General features: G+C 40.4%; 1 protein-coding gene across 3 annotated transcripts; it reads left to right on the top strand.

The window, feature by feature from the left end:
• Positions 1-2,758: 2,758 nt before the first annotated feature.
• Positions 2,759-4,941, top strand: LOC102280703 (spindlin-2). Of its 3 annotated transcripts, none has more exons than XM_014479819.2 (2): positions 2,759-3,066; positions 3,753-4,941. In XM_014479819.2, exon 2 carries the CDS (start codon positions 3,755-3,757, stop codon positions 4,529-4,531), a length of 777 nt encoding a protein of 258 aa, XP_014335305.1. In that variant the 5' UTR covers positions 2,759-3,066; positions 3,753-3,754; the 3' UTR covers positions 4,532-4,941. The 3 variants fall into 3 exon arrangements, with proteins under 3 accessions (XP_014335305.1, XP_005900931.1, XP_014335306.1); XM_005900869.2 differs by having other exon boundaries at positions 3,733-4,941; XM_014479820.2 differs by having other exon boundaries at positions 2,759-3,103; positions 3,733-4,941.
• The last annotated feature ends 14,440 nt before the right edge of the window (positions 4,942-19,381 follow it).

The raw sequence follows: 19,381 nt of genomic DNA, 5'->3' as shown, positions 1-19,381 counted from the left end.
TTAACAAGAACAGTTTTAATGGAGTGGTGGGGGAGTGAACAGGGGAACCAGACTAGAGTAGGAGTAGGTTTTAGAGACAATGAGAGGAAAACATTGAAGACAATGGATAGGAAACACCTTCAGGAGTTTTGTTGCAAAAGAGAGTAGAAATATGAGGTGGTAGCTGAAACAGTAAGTGAAATCAGAAAAGGGTATTTTTGAGATGGGAAAAATTGGAACCATGTTCTTCTGGTGATATAAGCCTAAAACACATTGCTTAGTGCAAAAATAAGTTCTAGAAAATATAAACAATATGGCATAATTTATGCTTAAAAATTTACCAATAGTACCATATTTCATCTAAGACCAAGATTTACACATATTTGTGGAGGAAAAAAATAGCATTTACTATTTCCCTTTACTTTCCTTATATTTTTCCTTTCTTACATTTTTATTTTTCACATCTTAACATCTCTAAATGTGCCATATATCTGTTAATTCATAGCTTATTATAGTTTAATTGTGGTCATTTTCTTTTTTAATGGTACACAAAATTTTCTCAAAATTAACAGTAGTTACATTAAATGATATGCAAAATATATTTTCTATGGGTATATAAGTAGAGAAGGCAAATCAGCAAATTCATAACAAAGATAACAATCTGGGGCATACATAGAGCCACAGTGACTGTGAATGTTGTAAATATTTATTTGCAATAGTCCAATGATTTAAAAGGGGAATGGATGCCAATATTTTATGTGTAAATAAAAATACATATAAAATATATATGAAACTGGATAATTTTAGAATCAAAAATATAAAAGTAAATTTTAGAAAGATAGACAATTTAAAAGAAAGATATGAAGAGAAACACACAATAGGACTACTGAATGGCAAAAAGACCCCACAGGAAAATAAGTTGAAACTCACTATTCAGAAATAAATAGACTAAAGCACTGAGCTACCAATCCTTACTCACTAATTTGGCACACATTAAAAATATGAAAATATCAAGAGTTGACTAGAATGTGGAGAAGATGGAATACCTACAATGCTGATTATACCATAATTTGGTTCAGTGAATTAATGCAAGAATTCGGCAATATTTAGGAATTTTGAATTGCTTATACCTACAACTCAGTATTTCTTTTTCCACTGCATACACTGCAGAAACTCTGGAACAAGTCCAGGAAACTATTCATTGTATCATTGTTTGTAATAATGAAATGTTGAAATGAATTAAATGACCATCAAGAGAATGGATGCTTGACTATATTGTTAAATGGATGACAAAAATGTTATATATATATACTCTGTAATAGAGTTGAAGATAACAAGGAATGTTAGAGATATAAGAGGGAGAAATTTAAAAACAAAATATTGAGTAACAAAAGCAAGATGCAAAAAAAAATAATAATAATATACTCATGATTAAACTTATGTTCAAAATAAAGCTCAGCGAAATTAAATTATTAGACATATCAGAGTTCTGTTTCAGGCTTGATGACAAGGCTTTTTTAAGAAAAAAATAGCCAAAACATTTTCTTGAATATCTGTAACAGTGGATACATACATATACTTTTAAAAGGAAGTGCTAAATAAGCTTGTTCAACTAAGTACATGATTGGTTAGTTTTACAAACTGTAGAGATGTCATATTCTTATCAGTTGGACAGTACATATATATAGTTGGGTCATAAGAACCCATAGCCATCTCCCAGAAATGTCTTGTGGGCCACTGAAAGAGAATTATTCTCTTCCACTCACAGTATGGAGTAAATAATTATCCTTCCTAATGGACATTTTAAAAATAAATATGAAAAACAAAATGAATAATATCTGTTGTAAATAATATAGGTATGAATATAAAGACGGTTAAGATATGCAAAATTTGAATGATGATTTTTAGCGTTAGAGAGGAAGAAGAGAATAGGATCAGGATTAAAGAATTTAAAAATTACATTTTATTGATAATATTTTAATTTTAAAATGCTTCAATAAAAACAGGTAAAACTTTAATGGAGAGTACTTATTACTTGTAATATTGCTATATACACTGTATTTTCAAAATACCATAAAAATGATATTACAAAGAATTTTTAAGAATTGAATCTGCAAAATGACCCTAGATCTCTAAAAGAGTAGAAAAAAAAGGTGAAAGAAATAGAGGGTTCATATTTTGCTTGAAGCCCTGGGTAATGAGATTTATAGTGGTTTTAGGGTAGATTATTTTCTTCAAGTGAATCTTCTGAATTTTACAGAGTCCACATAGTACATGCAATTCTTTTCAATCTGTGAAAAAGAAGAAAAGGGAAAAAATACATATTTTCAAGAAGTCTGGAAATGACCAGAGAGTAAAAATTCCCTAGAGATTGTATCAAGATGCAAATAAGCACAAGCTCATTTCTCTCGCCCTTTCTCAAATCCCCTTAAACGGCAAGAAACGCCATTTTCCGTATATAGAGACTAACATCGGGAAGGGCACAGGAGGGAAAGAGAAGGGAAATTCTTGGAAAATGGAAAAACAGATGGGGCACGGGCACTGCGGTAGGGGTAGGGTGGGGAAAATGGGGGCCCCTGATCTGGAGACAGAACGCAAAGCTGGTTGGGGTGGGGTGTTGTGGGTTTAGCAAGGCGCCTCCAGATTTTGGAAAGGCGTGGAGCCGGGAGATAGAAACACCTCCCAGGCACAGGGCAGAGGTGGGCCTGAGAGTGGAGGAGGCGGGGAGGGTGGCAGTGTTTGGGAGGAAGGGGCGGCCTCTCTCCTGGCAGGAAGCTGCGCGATGGTAAGAGGGAGGAGACTGCGGCTGCGGCAGCGGCTTCTGGGATCCCGATGTGGCAGAGAGGCCGTCACCGTCAAGGAGGTGGAGGGCCCGCGAGCCCAGTGTTGGAGTCACTGCCGCCATCCTCTTCGTCAGCCCAGCTGTCTTCCTAGACACGCTCCTCGCCTAAGGATCCTTCCCTCCCAGCTCTTGCAAACTCCGAACTCGTCGCCTGCTGATCCTCTTTCACCACAGGTTCACAGCGGAGGCAGCAGTGAGGTGTCCGATTTGGACACGTGAGACCTGCGGTCCCCCGACTTGGGGAGGTGGGCGCTGGACTAGAGAATCGGAGGATGCGGGTTGGTGGGTGCCAAGAGGGAAAATTTGGGTTCTGTGCTGGAATGGAAGTTGAGGGAGACTGAGAAAGGTGATTTGGGGATGGGGGGTGGGGAGAAGTAGAGCCGAAGAGCACCTGGGTGGTAATAAAGGTGGCCCCAGAAAGAGAAAGAGATTTGTTCTGGGCACCCAGCGGAAAAATGGGGTAGACCAGGAAGAGATATGAAGGAGAGTTGAACAACAGGCAGAAGGAATGGGGATGGGAGGCAAGACAGATGAAGAGCAAATGATAGTGAGCAGGGGGAAAGGGTACTATGTTAATCTAAATGGAGAGAATGAGTGGGAGCTAATAAATGATGAATATTTGTATTTGATATGGGGAGTCTAAGATGGCAACAGAGGTATTAACCAAAGGAGCCTGCTCCCTCTTGCTGGGGGCTCAACAACCAAAACTATCACCTTTCCAACCCTTCAGCACAGCCAAATAAGTTTGGAAGGAGGACACTGCAGGCAAACATCCAATAATATTTTGATAGCCAGCATCTCTGCTGGACATCCAATAACTTGGATGGCAATACATATACCTGATGCCCAGGGAATTTGCAATGCAGAGAAATAAAATTTCACACTACAGTACACTAAATGTTTCTCCCTAGCCTCTTTCCTCCCCTTGCAGGTATGAAGACACCTCACAAAAAGGCAACTGCAAGGCAGCAAACCAGGGAAATTGTTGATGACCACACCTTGTCTGCAAGTATGAGGAAGAAAAAGATTTCTCAAAAGAAACAGAGGGGCAGACCTTCCTCCCAGACGCGCAGGAACATCGTGGGCTGCAGAATTTCACATGGATGGAAGGAAGGTGATGAGCCCATCACCCAATGGAAAGGAACCGTTCTGGATCAGGTGCCTATAAATCCCTCTCTTTATCTGGTGAAATATGATGGAATTGACTGTGTCTATGGACTGGAACTTCACAGAGATAAAAGGATTTTAAAGCTTAAAATCCTTCCTGATAAAGTGCCATTTTCTCGAGTCAGAGATGTGCACCTTGCAAATACCATAATTGGTAAAGCTGTTGAACATATGTTTGAGGGTGAACATGGTTCTAAGGATGGATGGAGGGGGATGGTCTTAGCTCAAGCACCCATCATGAAAGCGTGGTTTTATATTACCTATGAGAAAGATCCTGTTTTGTACATGTACCAGCTTTTAGATGATTATAAAGAAGGTGACCTCCATATCATGCCAGAGTCAAGTAAGTCTTCTCCAAAAGAGAGAGAGCCAGAAGGAGTTATAGATGGCCTCATAGGTAAACATGTAGAATATACCAAAGAAGATGGCTCCAAAAGGACAGGCAAAGTCATTCACCAAGTTAAAGCCAAACCTTCTGTGTACTTCATTAAGTTTGATGATGATTTCCATATCTATGTCTATGATTTGGTGAAAAAGTCTTAATGGTTAGGGTAAACATTGTCACGTATATGTAGGCAAATATATGATTTGGAGAAACACAAAATATGTTGCTTTTCAGTGTACTGAAAGTATAGGGGTCCCTAATAACCCATCATCATTGCCAGCAAAACTGTTGTTTTGTTCTAAAAAAATATAAGTTTATGTAGCTATGACATGCTGTGTGTAAGGAATTTGTCATGGTGAAAAGGTTGGGTGTGTTTGGTTGAGGGGACATGAAAGGAAGGAACAAGTGTAAATTCAGGCTGTGAATAAAGTTCAGCTAGTATCATAATCAGTCATCTAAAAATGGAACAGGACTTAGCTGGTCTGGTCTAAGGAGAGGAGAGGAGAAGGAACTAGAGATGGATTGTGGGGGAAAGGAAGAGAGATGGCTGCTTAAGAAAGGACATGGGAAGGGGTCAGAAATGGAGAGGCTTCTAGGGGGAGGGATAACCTAAGAGGGGGAGGCAGCCAACTGGGGGGCGTTGAAGAATAACAGAGAGTGAAATCTTGGGGTTGAGAGGAAACCAGGATAAATTGAGTAAAGAGGGACACAAATACATTTAGAAGAAGTTCAGGGCAAGGGAGACAAAGATAAAGTTGGCAGAGATCTGAGGAGAAGCTAAAAGGATACTCTAGAAGGGGAGGAACACTAAGGAAGGAGAATTCTCCTCCTTCCACAGAGGGAGTGAAAATAGAGAAAATGGCATGAGGTGTGGGGTCCATGAGAGATTGGAAGACCCAAGAAAAATAGCACTTCTGGCAGTATCCAAGTTGCCCTCTTTAGCTCTGTGCACAAAGAATGTGGCAACAAAGAAACCAGATGGATTGGAGCTTCTCTAGAGGGAAATTTTGACAGAAATGTCTCAGAATTTAAGCAGGAGCCAAGTTTATACATAAAAGACTTTTATTATATCAGGGAGTTCATGCCACACCTGCTGAGCAGAGCCCAGCCCTCAACCTAAACACACTAGCATGGTGCTCCACAGTAGGGGGCTGTAGGCAGTTACCTCATATTTTCCAGAGGACCCAGGGGCAGTAAATCTCAGACCTGAAGTTCTTGGTTCACTTCCTCTACACTGAATAAATGATTTTTGGGGGAACAAGTCAGTGGAGTTCTCAGAACTTAAGAGATGTGCCACCTTGCATTTGGAAGGCATTTTATCCAGAAAAAATGAAACTTGCTCAACCCAGATACTGCACTCATCTCACTATTCTTCAACTTCCTGAACTATACCTTGCCTCCTCACAGAGGATTGAGCTTAATGCTTCTGTCCAGGGCATGGGGAGGCATGGGGAGACTTCTCTCCAGGGCATGGACACTTGACTGTCCATGCTTCTCTCAGCAGCTGCCTGAAACCACAGGTATCTCCCCCCAGTGCTTCACCAGATGGAGATCTGCTGCCTCCAGAAACCCCATTCTGGCAATAGCCCAACAAAAAGAATGCCTACTGACTCTTCACGTGTACCTCCTGACTAGTCTTGCCCACTTCAAGCACATGGGGAACTGTACTAGAAATGTGTGCAGTTCTATTTTCAGGTGAGATAGGTGGCATGGGCAGTTGAGCAGGGAGATGTGACTTTGTATAACGAAGTCCTTCGACTGTATAGTGCCACATAGGTGGTTGGTGGGAAGAGGGTGTGGTAACTCCCAATAAATTCCCTCTGAGGTATGGTGTCCCAATACATGGGTCTTTGTCCTTCTCTCTTCCTTTCCTTCCCCCAGTCCAGCTGTGGATGTTCCCTTCAAAACTCTCTCTGGTTTTCCCACTCTACATTCTTCACTGCCCTCAAAGAAACAGTGCTGCTGTCTCTCTTCTGCCCAGTAACTCCAGGCATAGCAGGCAGAGGGGAAGGAAGGGAGCTTCCCAGAGTGGAAAGAAGTTGGTAATTCCAGTTCATTCTCTCCACCCAACATGACCTGAAGCTGTTTGCCTCAAGAACTACACAAGGCGAGCCCACCTCACCAGAGCATGGGTAGATTTTCTTTCATTCATCACACAATTCAGTCTAGCAAACACCTGCAGGCCACTCATGGGCCAGTTTCAGCCCACTGTCATATTTTGGTTGATCTTCATGTTTTTATCATTCTCCATTTTAAAATTAGCTATATAGACATTTGGGGGATTTCACATTTCAAAAATCCACATTTCTGGCTTACCTTAAAAAACAGAACAATAGACCAAGGGTTAGGGCCCACATTCCAACAAGGACACAAGCAGTTGACTCTAAGGAAGGCCTCAGCCCATTTTAAACTCAGAATGTCCTCTCAAATGGGCCATGCCCCCAGATGGCCTGCCTCACTGTAATGAAATGCCCAGATGTCCCCTGGAAGCATTTGCATTGGTCACTTTGGGGTTAGACCCAGGGGAAACTGCTAAGCTCCTCTTTGGCTTACTCTGACTGCCTTTGCTTTTTAATTTATTTGCTTTATCTTCATCTCACCATTACTTACTTCAGGTGGGCTCTCAGCCAGTCAGTCTTCTAGACACAGGAACCTATGGTAGTAAATAAATGAAACAAATAAAATAATCTTACCCTCATGGAACTTTCATTGTAGTGTGGAAGAGAGTAGTCAAGATAAAATAAAAGGATAAATTATTTTCAAAATGATAATGTTAAATAGAGAAATAAAGAATGGGCTATGGAAGTCCCAGGGAGGCTGAAGTTGGATAGATTATGAACTAAGAGAGGGCTTCACTTAGAAGATAGCTTTTGAGTAAAGGCCTAAAGACAATAAGAGAACTGGCCCTGTGGCTGTCTGGGGAAGGAGCATTCCAGGCAGAGGTACAGCAAATGCTGAGCTCACAAGGCAGGAGTAGGACTGTCATGTTCAAATAACACTGAGGTTACCAGTGTGGCTGAAGCTGAATGAGCAAGGTAGAAAATATCAGGAAGTGGTTTCAAAGAGGTGATGGGATCCCAAAACAGATAGCTTAGAGTTTTGAAGGTCCTAGAATGGAATTTGGCTTTTCCAGTAAGCGTGGTAGGGAGTCATTCTAGTATTTCTACCAGAGACTGGGTATGATTTGTTTTATATTTTTCATAGGATCATTCTGGAGACTCTGGAGTGTAATCTGTTTGTGGTCAAGTTTGGGAAAAGGGAGATCACATATACTAGTGAAACAGAAGAGCAACCTTAAAACAGATTTACATACAGGAAATTTGAATCATAATAGAGGTGGTAGTTCAGATAAATGATAAAAAGACATTTTATTCAATAAATGATGCTGCATTAATCTGTTTTCCGTATGACAAAAAATAAGCTTAAATCCCTTCATCACATCCTACACACAAATTCTTCATGGATATAAACGTTATTACTTAAATTTAGAAGGTAATATTTATAAAACTTTTAGAATAAGAAGTGAATGTTCAGTTTTTTTTTCTTATAGAAATGGGAAAGATTTATTTTACATGCAAAAAATGCACAGTGATGAAGGAAAAGTTTGAAACTTTTGATTATTTGAAGATATAGATGCCCCTAATATCAAAATCATCATATTAAAAGTGGAGTCAGAGAGATTATGTTACAGACTGTGATAGTTAAAGTGAATTAAATAAAAATGTATTCCTTGAGGCAATATTACAGCCTATAGAAAACTTGGAAAACTAGGAAATCACAAGTAGATCACAGTCAATAAACACACATTTCCTTAATCAGTTCCCCATTAACTTATTGTATCTTGTCCATAATAAGCCATCTGCTAACATAATATATAGTTTACTTAGTTAATATATTTATTGTTTCCCTACCAGAATGTAAACCCTGAAAGTGCATGATTTTTCTTCCTTAAAAGAGTGCCTGGCATACTGTAAGTGTGTAATAAATATTTGTTAACTATATGGATCTCATCAGTAACCTAGGAAAATGAAAAAGTAACATGATCTCACATACATTAGATCAGCAACACATGAAGTTTGAAAATATTCATTGACCAGTTAAAGAAGTGGGAGATCCATACATTCTAGGTGAGAGTTTGTCAGAGAGAAATCTGCCATTATCTAGTGATAGCCTAAATAGAAGATGTTGCAATGCCAACAGTTTCATTCTTATACATTGTTGAAAGACAATTCTGCATGTGTCTCACATGTTACTATGCATCTGGTGAGCAAAACACTGAAAATTCTTTGTTTTGAGGTATTTTTTGAGAGATGTTTGAATGGTAAACAGCTTTCAAAGACAGAATAGGATCTCCATCTGAAGTAAAAAGCAGGACTGCATAGAGTCTTCGGAAGGTAGTGATTTTCTCTGGAACAAAGGGCAGGAATGCTTACTCCAATAAAATGAAGATAACGTCTCTTAAGAGCAAAGGAAAGGGATCAATTGAGTTCAGTTCAGTCACTCAGTCGTGTCCGACTCTTTTCGACCCCATGAATTGCAGCATGCCAGGCCTCCCTGTCCATTACCAACTCCCGGAGATCACCCAGACTCATGTCCATTGAGTCAGTGATGCCATCCAGCCACCTCATCCTCTGTCGTCCCCTTCTCCTCCTGCCCCCAATCCCTCCCAGCATCAGAGTCTTTTCCAATGAGTCAACTCTTCACATGAGGTGGCCAAAGTACTGGAGTTTCAGCTTTATCATCATTCCTTCCAAAAAAATCCCAGGGCTGATCTCCTTCAGAATGGACTGGTTGGATCTCCTTGCAGTCCAAGGGACTCTCAAGAGTCTTCTCCAACACCACAGTTCAAAAGCATCAATTCTTTGGCACTCAGCCTTCTTCACAGTCCAACTCTCACATCCACACATGACCACAGGAAAAACCATAGCCTTGACTAGATGAACCTTTGTTGGCAAAGTAATGTCTCTGCTTTTGAATATGCTATCTAGGTTGGTCATAACTTTGCTTCCAAGGAGTAAGCATCTTTTAATTTCATGGCTGCAGTCACCATCTGCAGTGATTTTGGAGCCCAAAAAAATAAACTCTGACACTGTTTCCACTGTTTCCCCGTCTATTTCCCATGAAGTGATGGGACCGGATGGAAAGGGATGCTTACTGCCTATTATAAAAGTTTAAGGATCCCAAACTGAGGTTTCCTCCTTTGTAATGCAACTTAATTTATGTGTATGTGTCATGTAACCATTCTTCATCACCCTGTAGGGAGTGGGACTCAGGCTTATAGGGTAAAAACACAGATACTCAGACTATTTTTATTAATGTGAGTAATAAACTATCCTTTGTCTATGAACAAAAATCCCATATAGTCTACTGGCACCCAAGAAACTGTGTCAAGTAACTTGTTAGCTCACAAATAGGGTTCACTTCAGTTCAGTCGCTCAGTCATGTACAACTCTTCACGACCCCATGGACCACAGCACGCCAAGCCTCCCTGTCCAACACCAACTCCCGGAGTTTACTCAAACTCATTTCCATTGAGTCAGTGATGCCATCCAACCATCTCATCCTCTGTCGCCCCTTCTCCTCTTGCCTTCAATCTTTCCCAGCATCAGGGTCTTTTCAAATGAGTCAGCTCTTCACATCAGGTGGCCAAAGTATTGGAGTTTCAGCTTCAATATCAGTTCTTCCAATGAACATTCAGAACTGAGCTCCTTTACGATGGACTGGTTGGATCTCCTTGTAGTCCAAGGGACTCGCAAGAGTCTTCTCCAACACCACAGTTCAAAAGCATCAATTCTTTGGCGCTCAGCTTTACTTATAGTCCAACTCTCACATCCATACAAGACTACTGGAAAAACCATAGCCTTGACTAGACAGACCTTTGTTGGCAATGTTTCTTCTTTTTAATATGCTGTCTAGGTTTGTCATAACTTTCCTTCCAAGCAGCAAGCGTCTTAATTTCATGGCTGCAGTCACCATCTGTAGTGATTTTGGAGCCCCCAAAAATTAAGTCTGACACTGTTTCTACTGTTTCCCCATCTATTTCCCATGAAGTGATGGGACCAGATGCCATGATCTTTGTTTTCCGAATGTTGAGTTTTAAGCCAACTTTTTCACTCTCCTCTTTCACTTTCATCAAGAGGCTCTTTAGTTCTTTTTCACTTCCTGCCATAAGATTGGTGTCATCTGCATACCTGAGGTTATTGATATTTCTCCCAGCAATCTTGATTCCAGCTTGTGCTTTATCCAGACCAGCGTTTCTCCTGATGTACTCTGCATATAAGTTAAATAAGCAGGGTGACAATATACAGCCTTGACGTACTCCTTTTCCTATTTGGAACCAGTCTGTTCTTCTATGTCCAGTTCTAACTGTTGCTTCCTGGCCTGCATACAGATTTCTCAAGAGGCAGGTCAAGGGGTCTAGTATTCCCATCTTTTTCAGAATTTTCCACAATTTATTGTGATCCACAAACGCAAAGGCTTTGGCATAGTCAATAAAGCAGAAATGGATGTTTTTCAACTTCATAATCTTCACTCTTGATAATTACAGTAATGAGGATAAAATACTGACAGAGACATGGTTTCTGCAAGAGGAGGAATGAGGACCTCAAGAGCCAACTAATGGAATTTGAGGGTACTTTATGACAACTGATGTTGAATGTACAAATAAATTATGTGTAAATAGTCCTCCGTCTTTTAATGAGGTGGAATTAGGGAAGCAGTTGCAGGATGAGAGCTGAAGGAGCCTTGTCCCCAGTGGGGTCAAAGTTCACATGGACCTCTCTGAGTATGTGAAGTATGGAAAATCTGAGGGAAGGGAAAGAGTCAAACTTCATTGGACCTGTTAGATATGGACACTCAAGTCACTATTTTACCTAGACCTGTGGAAGAAATATAAAAATGAGCTAATGAAAATTGGACTGGGTTTAAAGTGCAACAAGGAAGACAGTATGACCTTGAGAGTGAAAACTTTGGGGCCAATTCTGTGCACTCTAGGTATTATCTCTAAGATATATATATATATATATGGAATATATATATATATGGAATATATAGTGAAACAGATACTTCTATTTCCCTGTCCCATAGGGGTCAAATGAGATTCAGCCATAGAGCAGTATTGGTGAGGCACATAAATCATTTTCCCACCAACCTCCCTGTCTCCTTCTGGGTGCATCCCAAGAGGAAAAAATTCACAGCCAAGATTTAAGGAATTGAAGGAAGCACATGTGGTTAGAAGTTTAAGGACAGCTGTGTGCAAAAACAGCTTCAAGCTTAGAGGGGACTATTGTCAAATTCACCTATTTCTCCTATACTCTAAACTGTTGCAGACAATGTGACTCTACTTAAATCCATTACACAGGCTAATGGTACATGATACACTTTTAAATGTTGACAACATTTTCTTTCCCATACTACTGGCATCTAAAGATCAAGATCTTTTGACATTCAGGTGAAAAGGTCTCTAATATATTTTTCTTGTACTCCTTCAGGGTTACTTAAACTCCACTGGCATTTGCCAAAATTGAGTATGTCACAAGTGTTTCTACATTCTGATTTTCAAAAATTTCTAAATACATGATATCTTGATGGTTGATAGTCAGAAGCCTTTGTCTTCACAGCCCAAGCTAGACAGAGTGGTTAAAAATCCCCAACAAATTTCAAGAGTCTGTTTATCAAGTAATGTTTCTCAGTACTATGTGAGCCAGATTTATAATACTTAGTTCTTCAAATAGTCAAAGAAAGATTGTCTTTTTCCCCCTTCCCCACCAAAAAGGAGGCCCAGTACCTAACTGGATCCTTTGGATATTGAAAACTGATTGCTTGGGTATTGTGTTTGGCTCTTTATATCAGGTACTCACACATCAGCATTTTTAAATGTGGCCCAAAACAGTGCCCTGCTAAGGATATTGTCCAACAAACTGTGTCATACTCTACCTTTGGGGCCCCACAAATGTAATGACCCCTTTGAGATTAAGTCTCTGGGACTGATGACTATCCAATTGGAATCACTAACAAAGGGAAGCAATATACACCTGTTGCAGATAGTTAACATTAATAAAATTTCCAAAACATTCAAGACAATGCAGGCTTTTTTTTTTTTTTTTTGTAGAAGTAACGATATACTAAGAGCATAGTAGCACACATATGAATGAAAATAATAGACCTAGAAAAGAACCCTTGCCAGAATCCAACCATACTGAGTTCCATGCTCAGTTCCTTGGACTTACAGCCAACAGAACTACAAGAAGTTTCTGTTGTTTATATAATGCACACTTTATTGTTATAGGAGCTTGAATTGACTAAGATGAATAATATATACTTATAATGAAATATTAATATTACTCAATAAGAAATGGGAATAAAGTTCTCATACACACTGTGATGATAATGAACCATAAAAAACTATGCTAAGTGAAAAAAGCCAGACAGAAAAGGATAAATACTATTAATTCCATTCATAAGGGATATCTAGATAGGGAAATTCATACAGTAAGTTAACAATGTTACTGTTGTTCAGTAACTCAGTTGTGTTCAACTCTTTGCAACCTCATGGACTGTAGCCCACCAGGCTCCTCTGTCTGAAGGATTTCCCAGGCTAGAATATTGGAGTGGGTTGCCATTTCCTTCTCCAGGGGATTTTCCCGAGCCAGGCATTGAACCTGTATCTCTTCCATCTTCTGCATTGGCAGGCAGGTTCTTTACCAGCTGAGCCGCTAGAGAAGTCCTATTGGAGCTTCCCAAAAAAAAGACATAATTTGACTTGTTTGGTGGTACCACTGAAGATGTCAGTCAAAAGACTTGTTCTTATTCTACCTCACTCAAAATTATCCTATACTAATAGCTTTTAGTATTGGATACTAAATACTAAAAGCACGGGTGGCTGCAACGGCACAGAAGTGCAGCCGAGAGGAGCTACCCCACGTACGAGGTCAGGGGCAGTGGCCGAGAGTGCCAGGCTGTGACACTGCAGGAGCAGCCACCCCACGTCCGAGGTCAGCGGCGGTGGCCAAGAGGAGCAACCCCACATTCAAGGAGAAGTGGCTGCGTGGGCGCAGGAGGGCCTAGAGGAGCTACTCCACATTCAAGGTCAGGAGGGGCGGTGGTGAGGAGATACCCCTCATCCAAGGTAAGGAGCAGCGGCTGCACTTTGCTGGAGCATCCGTGAAGAGATACCCCACATTCAAGGTAAGAGAAACCCAATGAAGATGGTAGGTGTTGCAAGAGAGCATCAGAGGGCAGACACACTGAAACCATAACCACAGAAAACTAGTCAATCTAATCACATTAGGACCATAGCCTTGTCTAACTCAGTGAAATTAAGGCATGCCCTTTGGGGCCAACCAAGACGGGCAGGTCATGGTGGAGAGGTCTGACAGAATGCAGTCCACTGGAGAAGGGAATGGTAAACAACTTCAGTATTCTTGCCTTGAGAACCCCATGAACAGTATGAAAAGGCAAAATGATAGGATACTGAAAGAGGAACTCCCCGGGTCAGTAGATGCCCAATATGCTACTGGAGATCAGTGGAGAAATAACTCCAGAAAGAATGAAGGGATAGAGCCAAAGCAAAAACAATACCCAGTTGTGGATGTGACTGGTGATAGAATCAAGGTCTGATGCTATAAGAGCAATATTGCATAGGAACCTGGAATGTTAGGTCCATGAATTAAGGCAAATTGGAAGTGGTCAAACAGGAGATGGCAAGAGTGAACGTCAACATTCTAGGAATCAGCGAACTAAAATGGACTGGAATGGGTGAATTTAACTCAGATGACCATTATATCTACTGCGGGCAGGAATCCCTTAGAAGAAATTGAGTAGCCATCATGGTCAACAAAAGAGTGTGAAATGCAGTACTTGGATGCAAACTCAAAAATGACAGAATGATCTCTGTTCGTTTCCAAGGCAAATCATTCAATATCACAGTAATCCAAGTCTATACCCCCACCAGTAACACTGAAGAAGCGGAAGTTGAACGGTTCTATGAAGACTTCCAAGACCTTTTAGAACTAACACCCAAAAAAAGAATGTCCTTTTCATTATAGGGGACTGGAATGCAAAAGTAGGAAGTCAAGAAACACCTGGAGTAACAGGCACCTTTGGCCTTGGAATACGGACTGAAGCACGGCAAAGGCTAAAAGAGTTTTGCCAAGAGAAAGCACTGGTCATAGCAAACACCTTCTTCCAACAACACAAGAGAAGACTCTACACATGGACATCACCAGATGGTCAACACTGAAATCAGATTGATTATATTCTTTGCAGCCAAAGATGGAGAAGCTCTATCCAGTCAGCAAAAACAAGACTGGGAGCTGACTGTGGCTCAGATCATGAGCTTCTTATTGCCAAATGCAGGCTTAAATTGAAGAAAGTAGGGAAAACCCCTAGACCATTCAGGTATGACCTAAATCAAATCCCTTATGATTATACAGTGGAAGTGAGAAATAGATTTAAGGGACCAGGTCTGATAGATAGAGTGCTGATGAACAAAGGATGGAGGTTCATGACATTGTACAGGAGACAGGGATCAAGACCATGCCCATGGAAATGAAATGCAAAAAAGCAAAATTGCTGTCTGGGGAGGCCTTACAAATAGCTGTGAAAAGAAAAGAAGCAAAAAGCAAAGGAGAAAAGGAAAGATATAAGCATCTGAATGCAGAGTTCCAAAGAATAGCAAGAAGAGATAAGAAAGCCTTCCTCAGTGAAGAAATAGAGGAAAACAACAGAATTGGAAACACTAGAGATCTCTTCAAGAAAATTACACATACCAAGGAAACATTTCATGCAAAGATTGGCTCGATAAAGGACAGGGATGGTATGGACTTAACAGAAGCAGAAGATAAAAAGAAGAGGTGGCAAGAATACACAGAAGAACTGTACAAAAAAGAGCTTCACAACTCAGATAATCACGATGATGTGATCACTCACCTAGAGCCAGATATCCTGGAATATGAAGTCAAGTAGGCCTTAGAAACCATCACTACAAACAAAGCTAGTGGAGGTGATGGAAGTCCAGTTGAGCTACTTCAAATCCTGGAAGATGATGCTGCGAAAGTGCTGCACTCAATATGCCAGCAAATTTGGAAAACTCAGCAGTGGCCACAGGAATGGAAAAGGTCAGTTTTCATTCCAATCCCAAAGAAAGGCAATGCCAAAGAATGCTCAAACTACCGCACAATTGCACTCATCTCACACACTAGTAAAGTAATGCTCAAAATTCTCCAAGCCAGGCTTTAGCAATATATGAACTGTGAACTTCCAGATGTTAAAGCTGGTTTTAGACAAGGCAGAGGAATCAGAGATCAAATTGCCAACATCCACTGGATCATGGAAAAAGCAAGAGAGTTCCAGGAAAACATCTATTTCTGCTTTATTGACTATGTCAAAGCCTTTGACTGTGTGGATCATAATGAACTGTGGAAAATTCTGAAAGAGATGGGAATACCAGACCACCTGACCTGCCTCTTGAGAAATCTGTATGCAGGTCAGGAAGCAACAGTTAGAACTGGACATGGAACAACAGACTGGTTCCAAATAGGAAAAGGAGTACATCAAGCTATATATTGTCACCCTGCTTATTTAACTTATATGCAGAGGACATCATGAGAAACGCTGGAATGGAAGAAGCACAAGCTGGAATCAAGATTGCCAGAAAAAATATCAATAACCTCAGATATGCAGATGACACCACCCTTATGGCAGAAAGTGAAGAGGAACTAAAAAGCCTCTTGATAAAACTTAAAGAGGAGCGTAAAAAAGTTGGCTTAAAGCTCAACATTCAGAAAACGAAGATCATGGCATCTGGTCCCGTCCCTTCATGGGTAATAGATGGGGAAACAGTGTCAGACTTTATTTTTTGGGCTCCAAAATCACTGAAAATGGTGACTGCAGCCATGAAATTAAAAGACGTTTACTCCTTGGAAGGAAAGTTATGACTAACCTAGATAGCATGTTGAAAAGCAGAGATATTACTCTACCAACAGTGGTCCATCTAGTCAAGGCTATGGTTTTTCCAGTGGTCATGTATGCCTGTGAGAGTTGGACTGTGAAGAAAGCTGAGCGCCGAGGAATTGATGCTTTTAAACTGTGGTGTTGGAGAAGACTCTTGAGAGTCCCTTGGACTGCAAGGAGATCCAACCAGTCCATTCTGAAGGAGATCAGCCCTGGATGTTCTTTGGAAGGAACGATGCTAAAGCTGAAACTCCAGTACTTTGGCCATCTCATGAAAAGAGTTGACTCATTGGAAAAAACTCTGATGCTGGGAGGGATTGGGCGCAGGAGGAAAAGGGGACGACAGAGGATGAGAAGGCTGGATGACATCACCAACTCAATGGACATGGGCTTGAGTGAACTCTGGGAATTGGTGGTGGACAGGGAGGCCTGGTGTGCTGCGATTCATGGGGTCGCAAAGAGTCAGATGAACTGAACTGCACTGAATAGCTTTTAGGGGAGTATGAAAAACATTTGCTCAACTTTTTAATAGGATAGCTGCCTAAAACAATGGATAAAAATTTGAGGCAATCGCTAGGCAAAATAGCTCAAGAGAAATAAGAAACAACGTATCCTTAGGGGCTTTGAAAATCTCTGACATATTCCTGGGTATATGGAAGGCCACCTTTATGTGTCAGGCTTTGTGCATGATCAGAAAAGACATTATTCCCCTAAACTCTCATTTTATGGTGGACTTTAGGTTCTCTGAAAATAATAAATGAAAAATAAGACAGTGTTAAAGTGCTTGGTTCTACATACCCCAACATACAAAAAGTGCCTGCAAGACTTATTTATAACAAGTGATTAAGGAATTTACTGACAGATTATCTGTTGACTGCAAAGCTCATTGAATTTGAGACTTCAGTAGACATACATGAAAAAGTAGAAATATTACAGAATTAGCTCAGAAAAGTCATGAAACAAACAACTATTAAACAGCAATAAAACAGACCTAGGATGGGGGAGAAAGAATTCTAACATTGTTATATTATGTTATATTAAATATCCAGTTCTCAAATGCATTCCTTTTTATGGCTGAGTAATGTTCCACTGTGTGTATGTACCACAACTTCTTTATCCATTCATCTGTCAGTGGACATCTAGGTTGTTTCCATGTTCTAGCTATTGTAAATAGTGCTGCAGTGAACATTGAGGTACATGTGTCATTTTCAATTTTGGTTTCCTTGCGGTATATGCCTAGAAGTGGGATTGTTGGTTTTATTGATAAAACCATATGGTGTTTTTATTCCTAGTTTTTAAGGAATTTCTATACCATCTTCCATAGTGGCTGTATCAATGTACATTCCCATCAACAGTGCAAAAGGGATCCCTTTCTCCACACCCTCTCCAGAATTTATTGTTTGTAGACTTTTTGATTATGGTCATTCTGACCAGTGTGAGGCGATATTTCACTGTAGTTTTGGTCTGCATTTCTCTAATAATGAGCATCTTTTCATGTGTTTGTTAGCCATCTGTATGTTTTCTTTGGAGAAATGCCTTTTCAAGTCTTTTTCCCACTTTTTGATTGGCTTGTTTTTCTGGTATTGAGATGTATGAGCTGCTTAAGTCAGTTCTAATGAGGTGGATAAACCTAGAGCCTATTATACAGAGTGAAGTAAGTGTTAGAGAGAAAGATAAATATAGTATACTAATGCATATATATGGCATCTAGAAAGATGGTACTGATGAATTTATTTGCAAGGCAGCAATGGAGAAACATAGAGAATAGACTTATGGACATGGGGAGTGGGGAGGAAAGGGTGAGATGTATGGAGAAAGTAACATGGAAACTTACATTACCATATGTAAAATAGATCAGTTCAGCTCAGTTACTCAGTCATGTCCAACTCTGTGACCCCACGGACTGCAGCACGTCACACTTCCCTGTCCATCACCAAGTCCCAGAGCTTATTCAAACTCATGTTCATCGAGTCAGTGATGCCATCCAACCATCTCACCCTCTGTTGTCCCCTTCTCCTCCTGCATTCAATCTGTCCCAGCATCAGGATCTTTTCAAATGAGTCGACTCTTCACATCAGGTGACCAAAATATTGGAGCTTCAGCTTCGGCATCAGTCCCTCCAGAGAATATTCAGGACTGATTTCCTTTGGGATTGACTGAATTGATCTCCTTACAGTCCAAGGAACTCGCAAGAATCTTCTCCAACACCACAGTTTGAAAGCATCAATTCTTCAGCACTCAGCTTTCTTTATGGTCCAAATCTCACATCCATACATGACTACTGGAGAAATCATAGTTTTAACTAGATGGACTTTTGTCAGCAAAGGAATGCCTCTATTTTTAATATGCTATCTAGTTTGGGCATAGCTTTTCTTCCGAGGAGCAAGTGTCTTTTAACTGCATGGCTGCAATCACCAACTTCAATGATTTTGGAGCCCAGGAAAATATAGTCTCTTACTGTTTCCATTGCTTCCCCATCTATTTGCCATGAAGTGATGGGACTGGATGCCATGATCTTTGTTTTTCGAATGCTGAGTTTTAAGCCAGCTTTTTCACTCTCCTCTTTCACTTTAATCAAGAGGCTCTTTATAGTTCCTCTTCACTTTCTGCCATAAGGATGGTGTCTTCTGCATATCTGAGGTTATTGATATTTCTCCTGGCAATCTTGATTCCAGCTTGTGCTTCATCCAGCCCAGTATTTCACATGATATACTTTGCATATAAGTTAAATTAGCAGGGTCACAGTATATTGCCTTAACATATTCCTGTCCCAATTTGGAACCAGTCCATTGTTCCATGTCCAGTTCTAACCGTTGCTTCTTGACCTGCATACAGATTTCTCAGGAGGCAGGTAAGGTGGTCTAATATTCCTGTCTCTTGAAGAATTTTCCACAGTTTGTTGTGATCCACACAGTCAAAGGCTTTAGCATAGTCAATGAAGCAGAAGAAGGTGTTTTTTTTCTGGAACTCTCTTGCTTTTTCTATGATCCAACTGATGTTGGCCATTTGATCTCTGGTTCCTCTGCCTTTTCCAAATCCAGCTTGACAATCTGGAA

This window comes from Bos mutus, chromosome X (genome assembly GCF_027580195.1).
Source record: "Bos mutus isolate GX-2022 chromosome X, NWIPB_WYAK_1.1, whole genome shotgun sequence".
NCBI classification, from domain to species: Eukaryota; Metazoa; Chordata; class Mammalia; order Artiodactyla; family Bovidae; genus Bos; species Bos mutus.
This window is presented reverse-complemented; position numbering and strand designations above follow the sequence as displayed.

What these genes read in the sequence shown, in the direction of transcription:
- LOC102280703 (XM_014479819.2), top strand. Translation starts at nt 3,755, where the DNA reads ATGAAGACACCTCACAAAAAGGCAACTGCAAGGCAGCAAACCAGGGAA.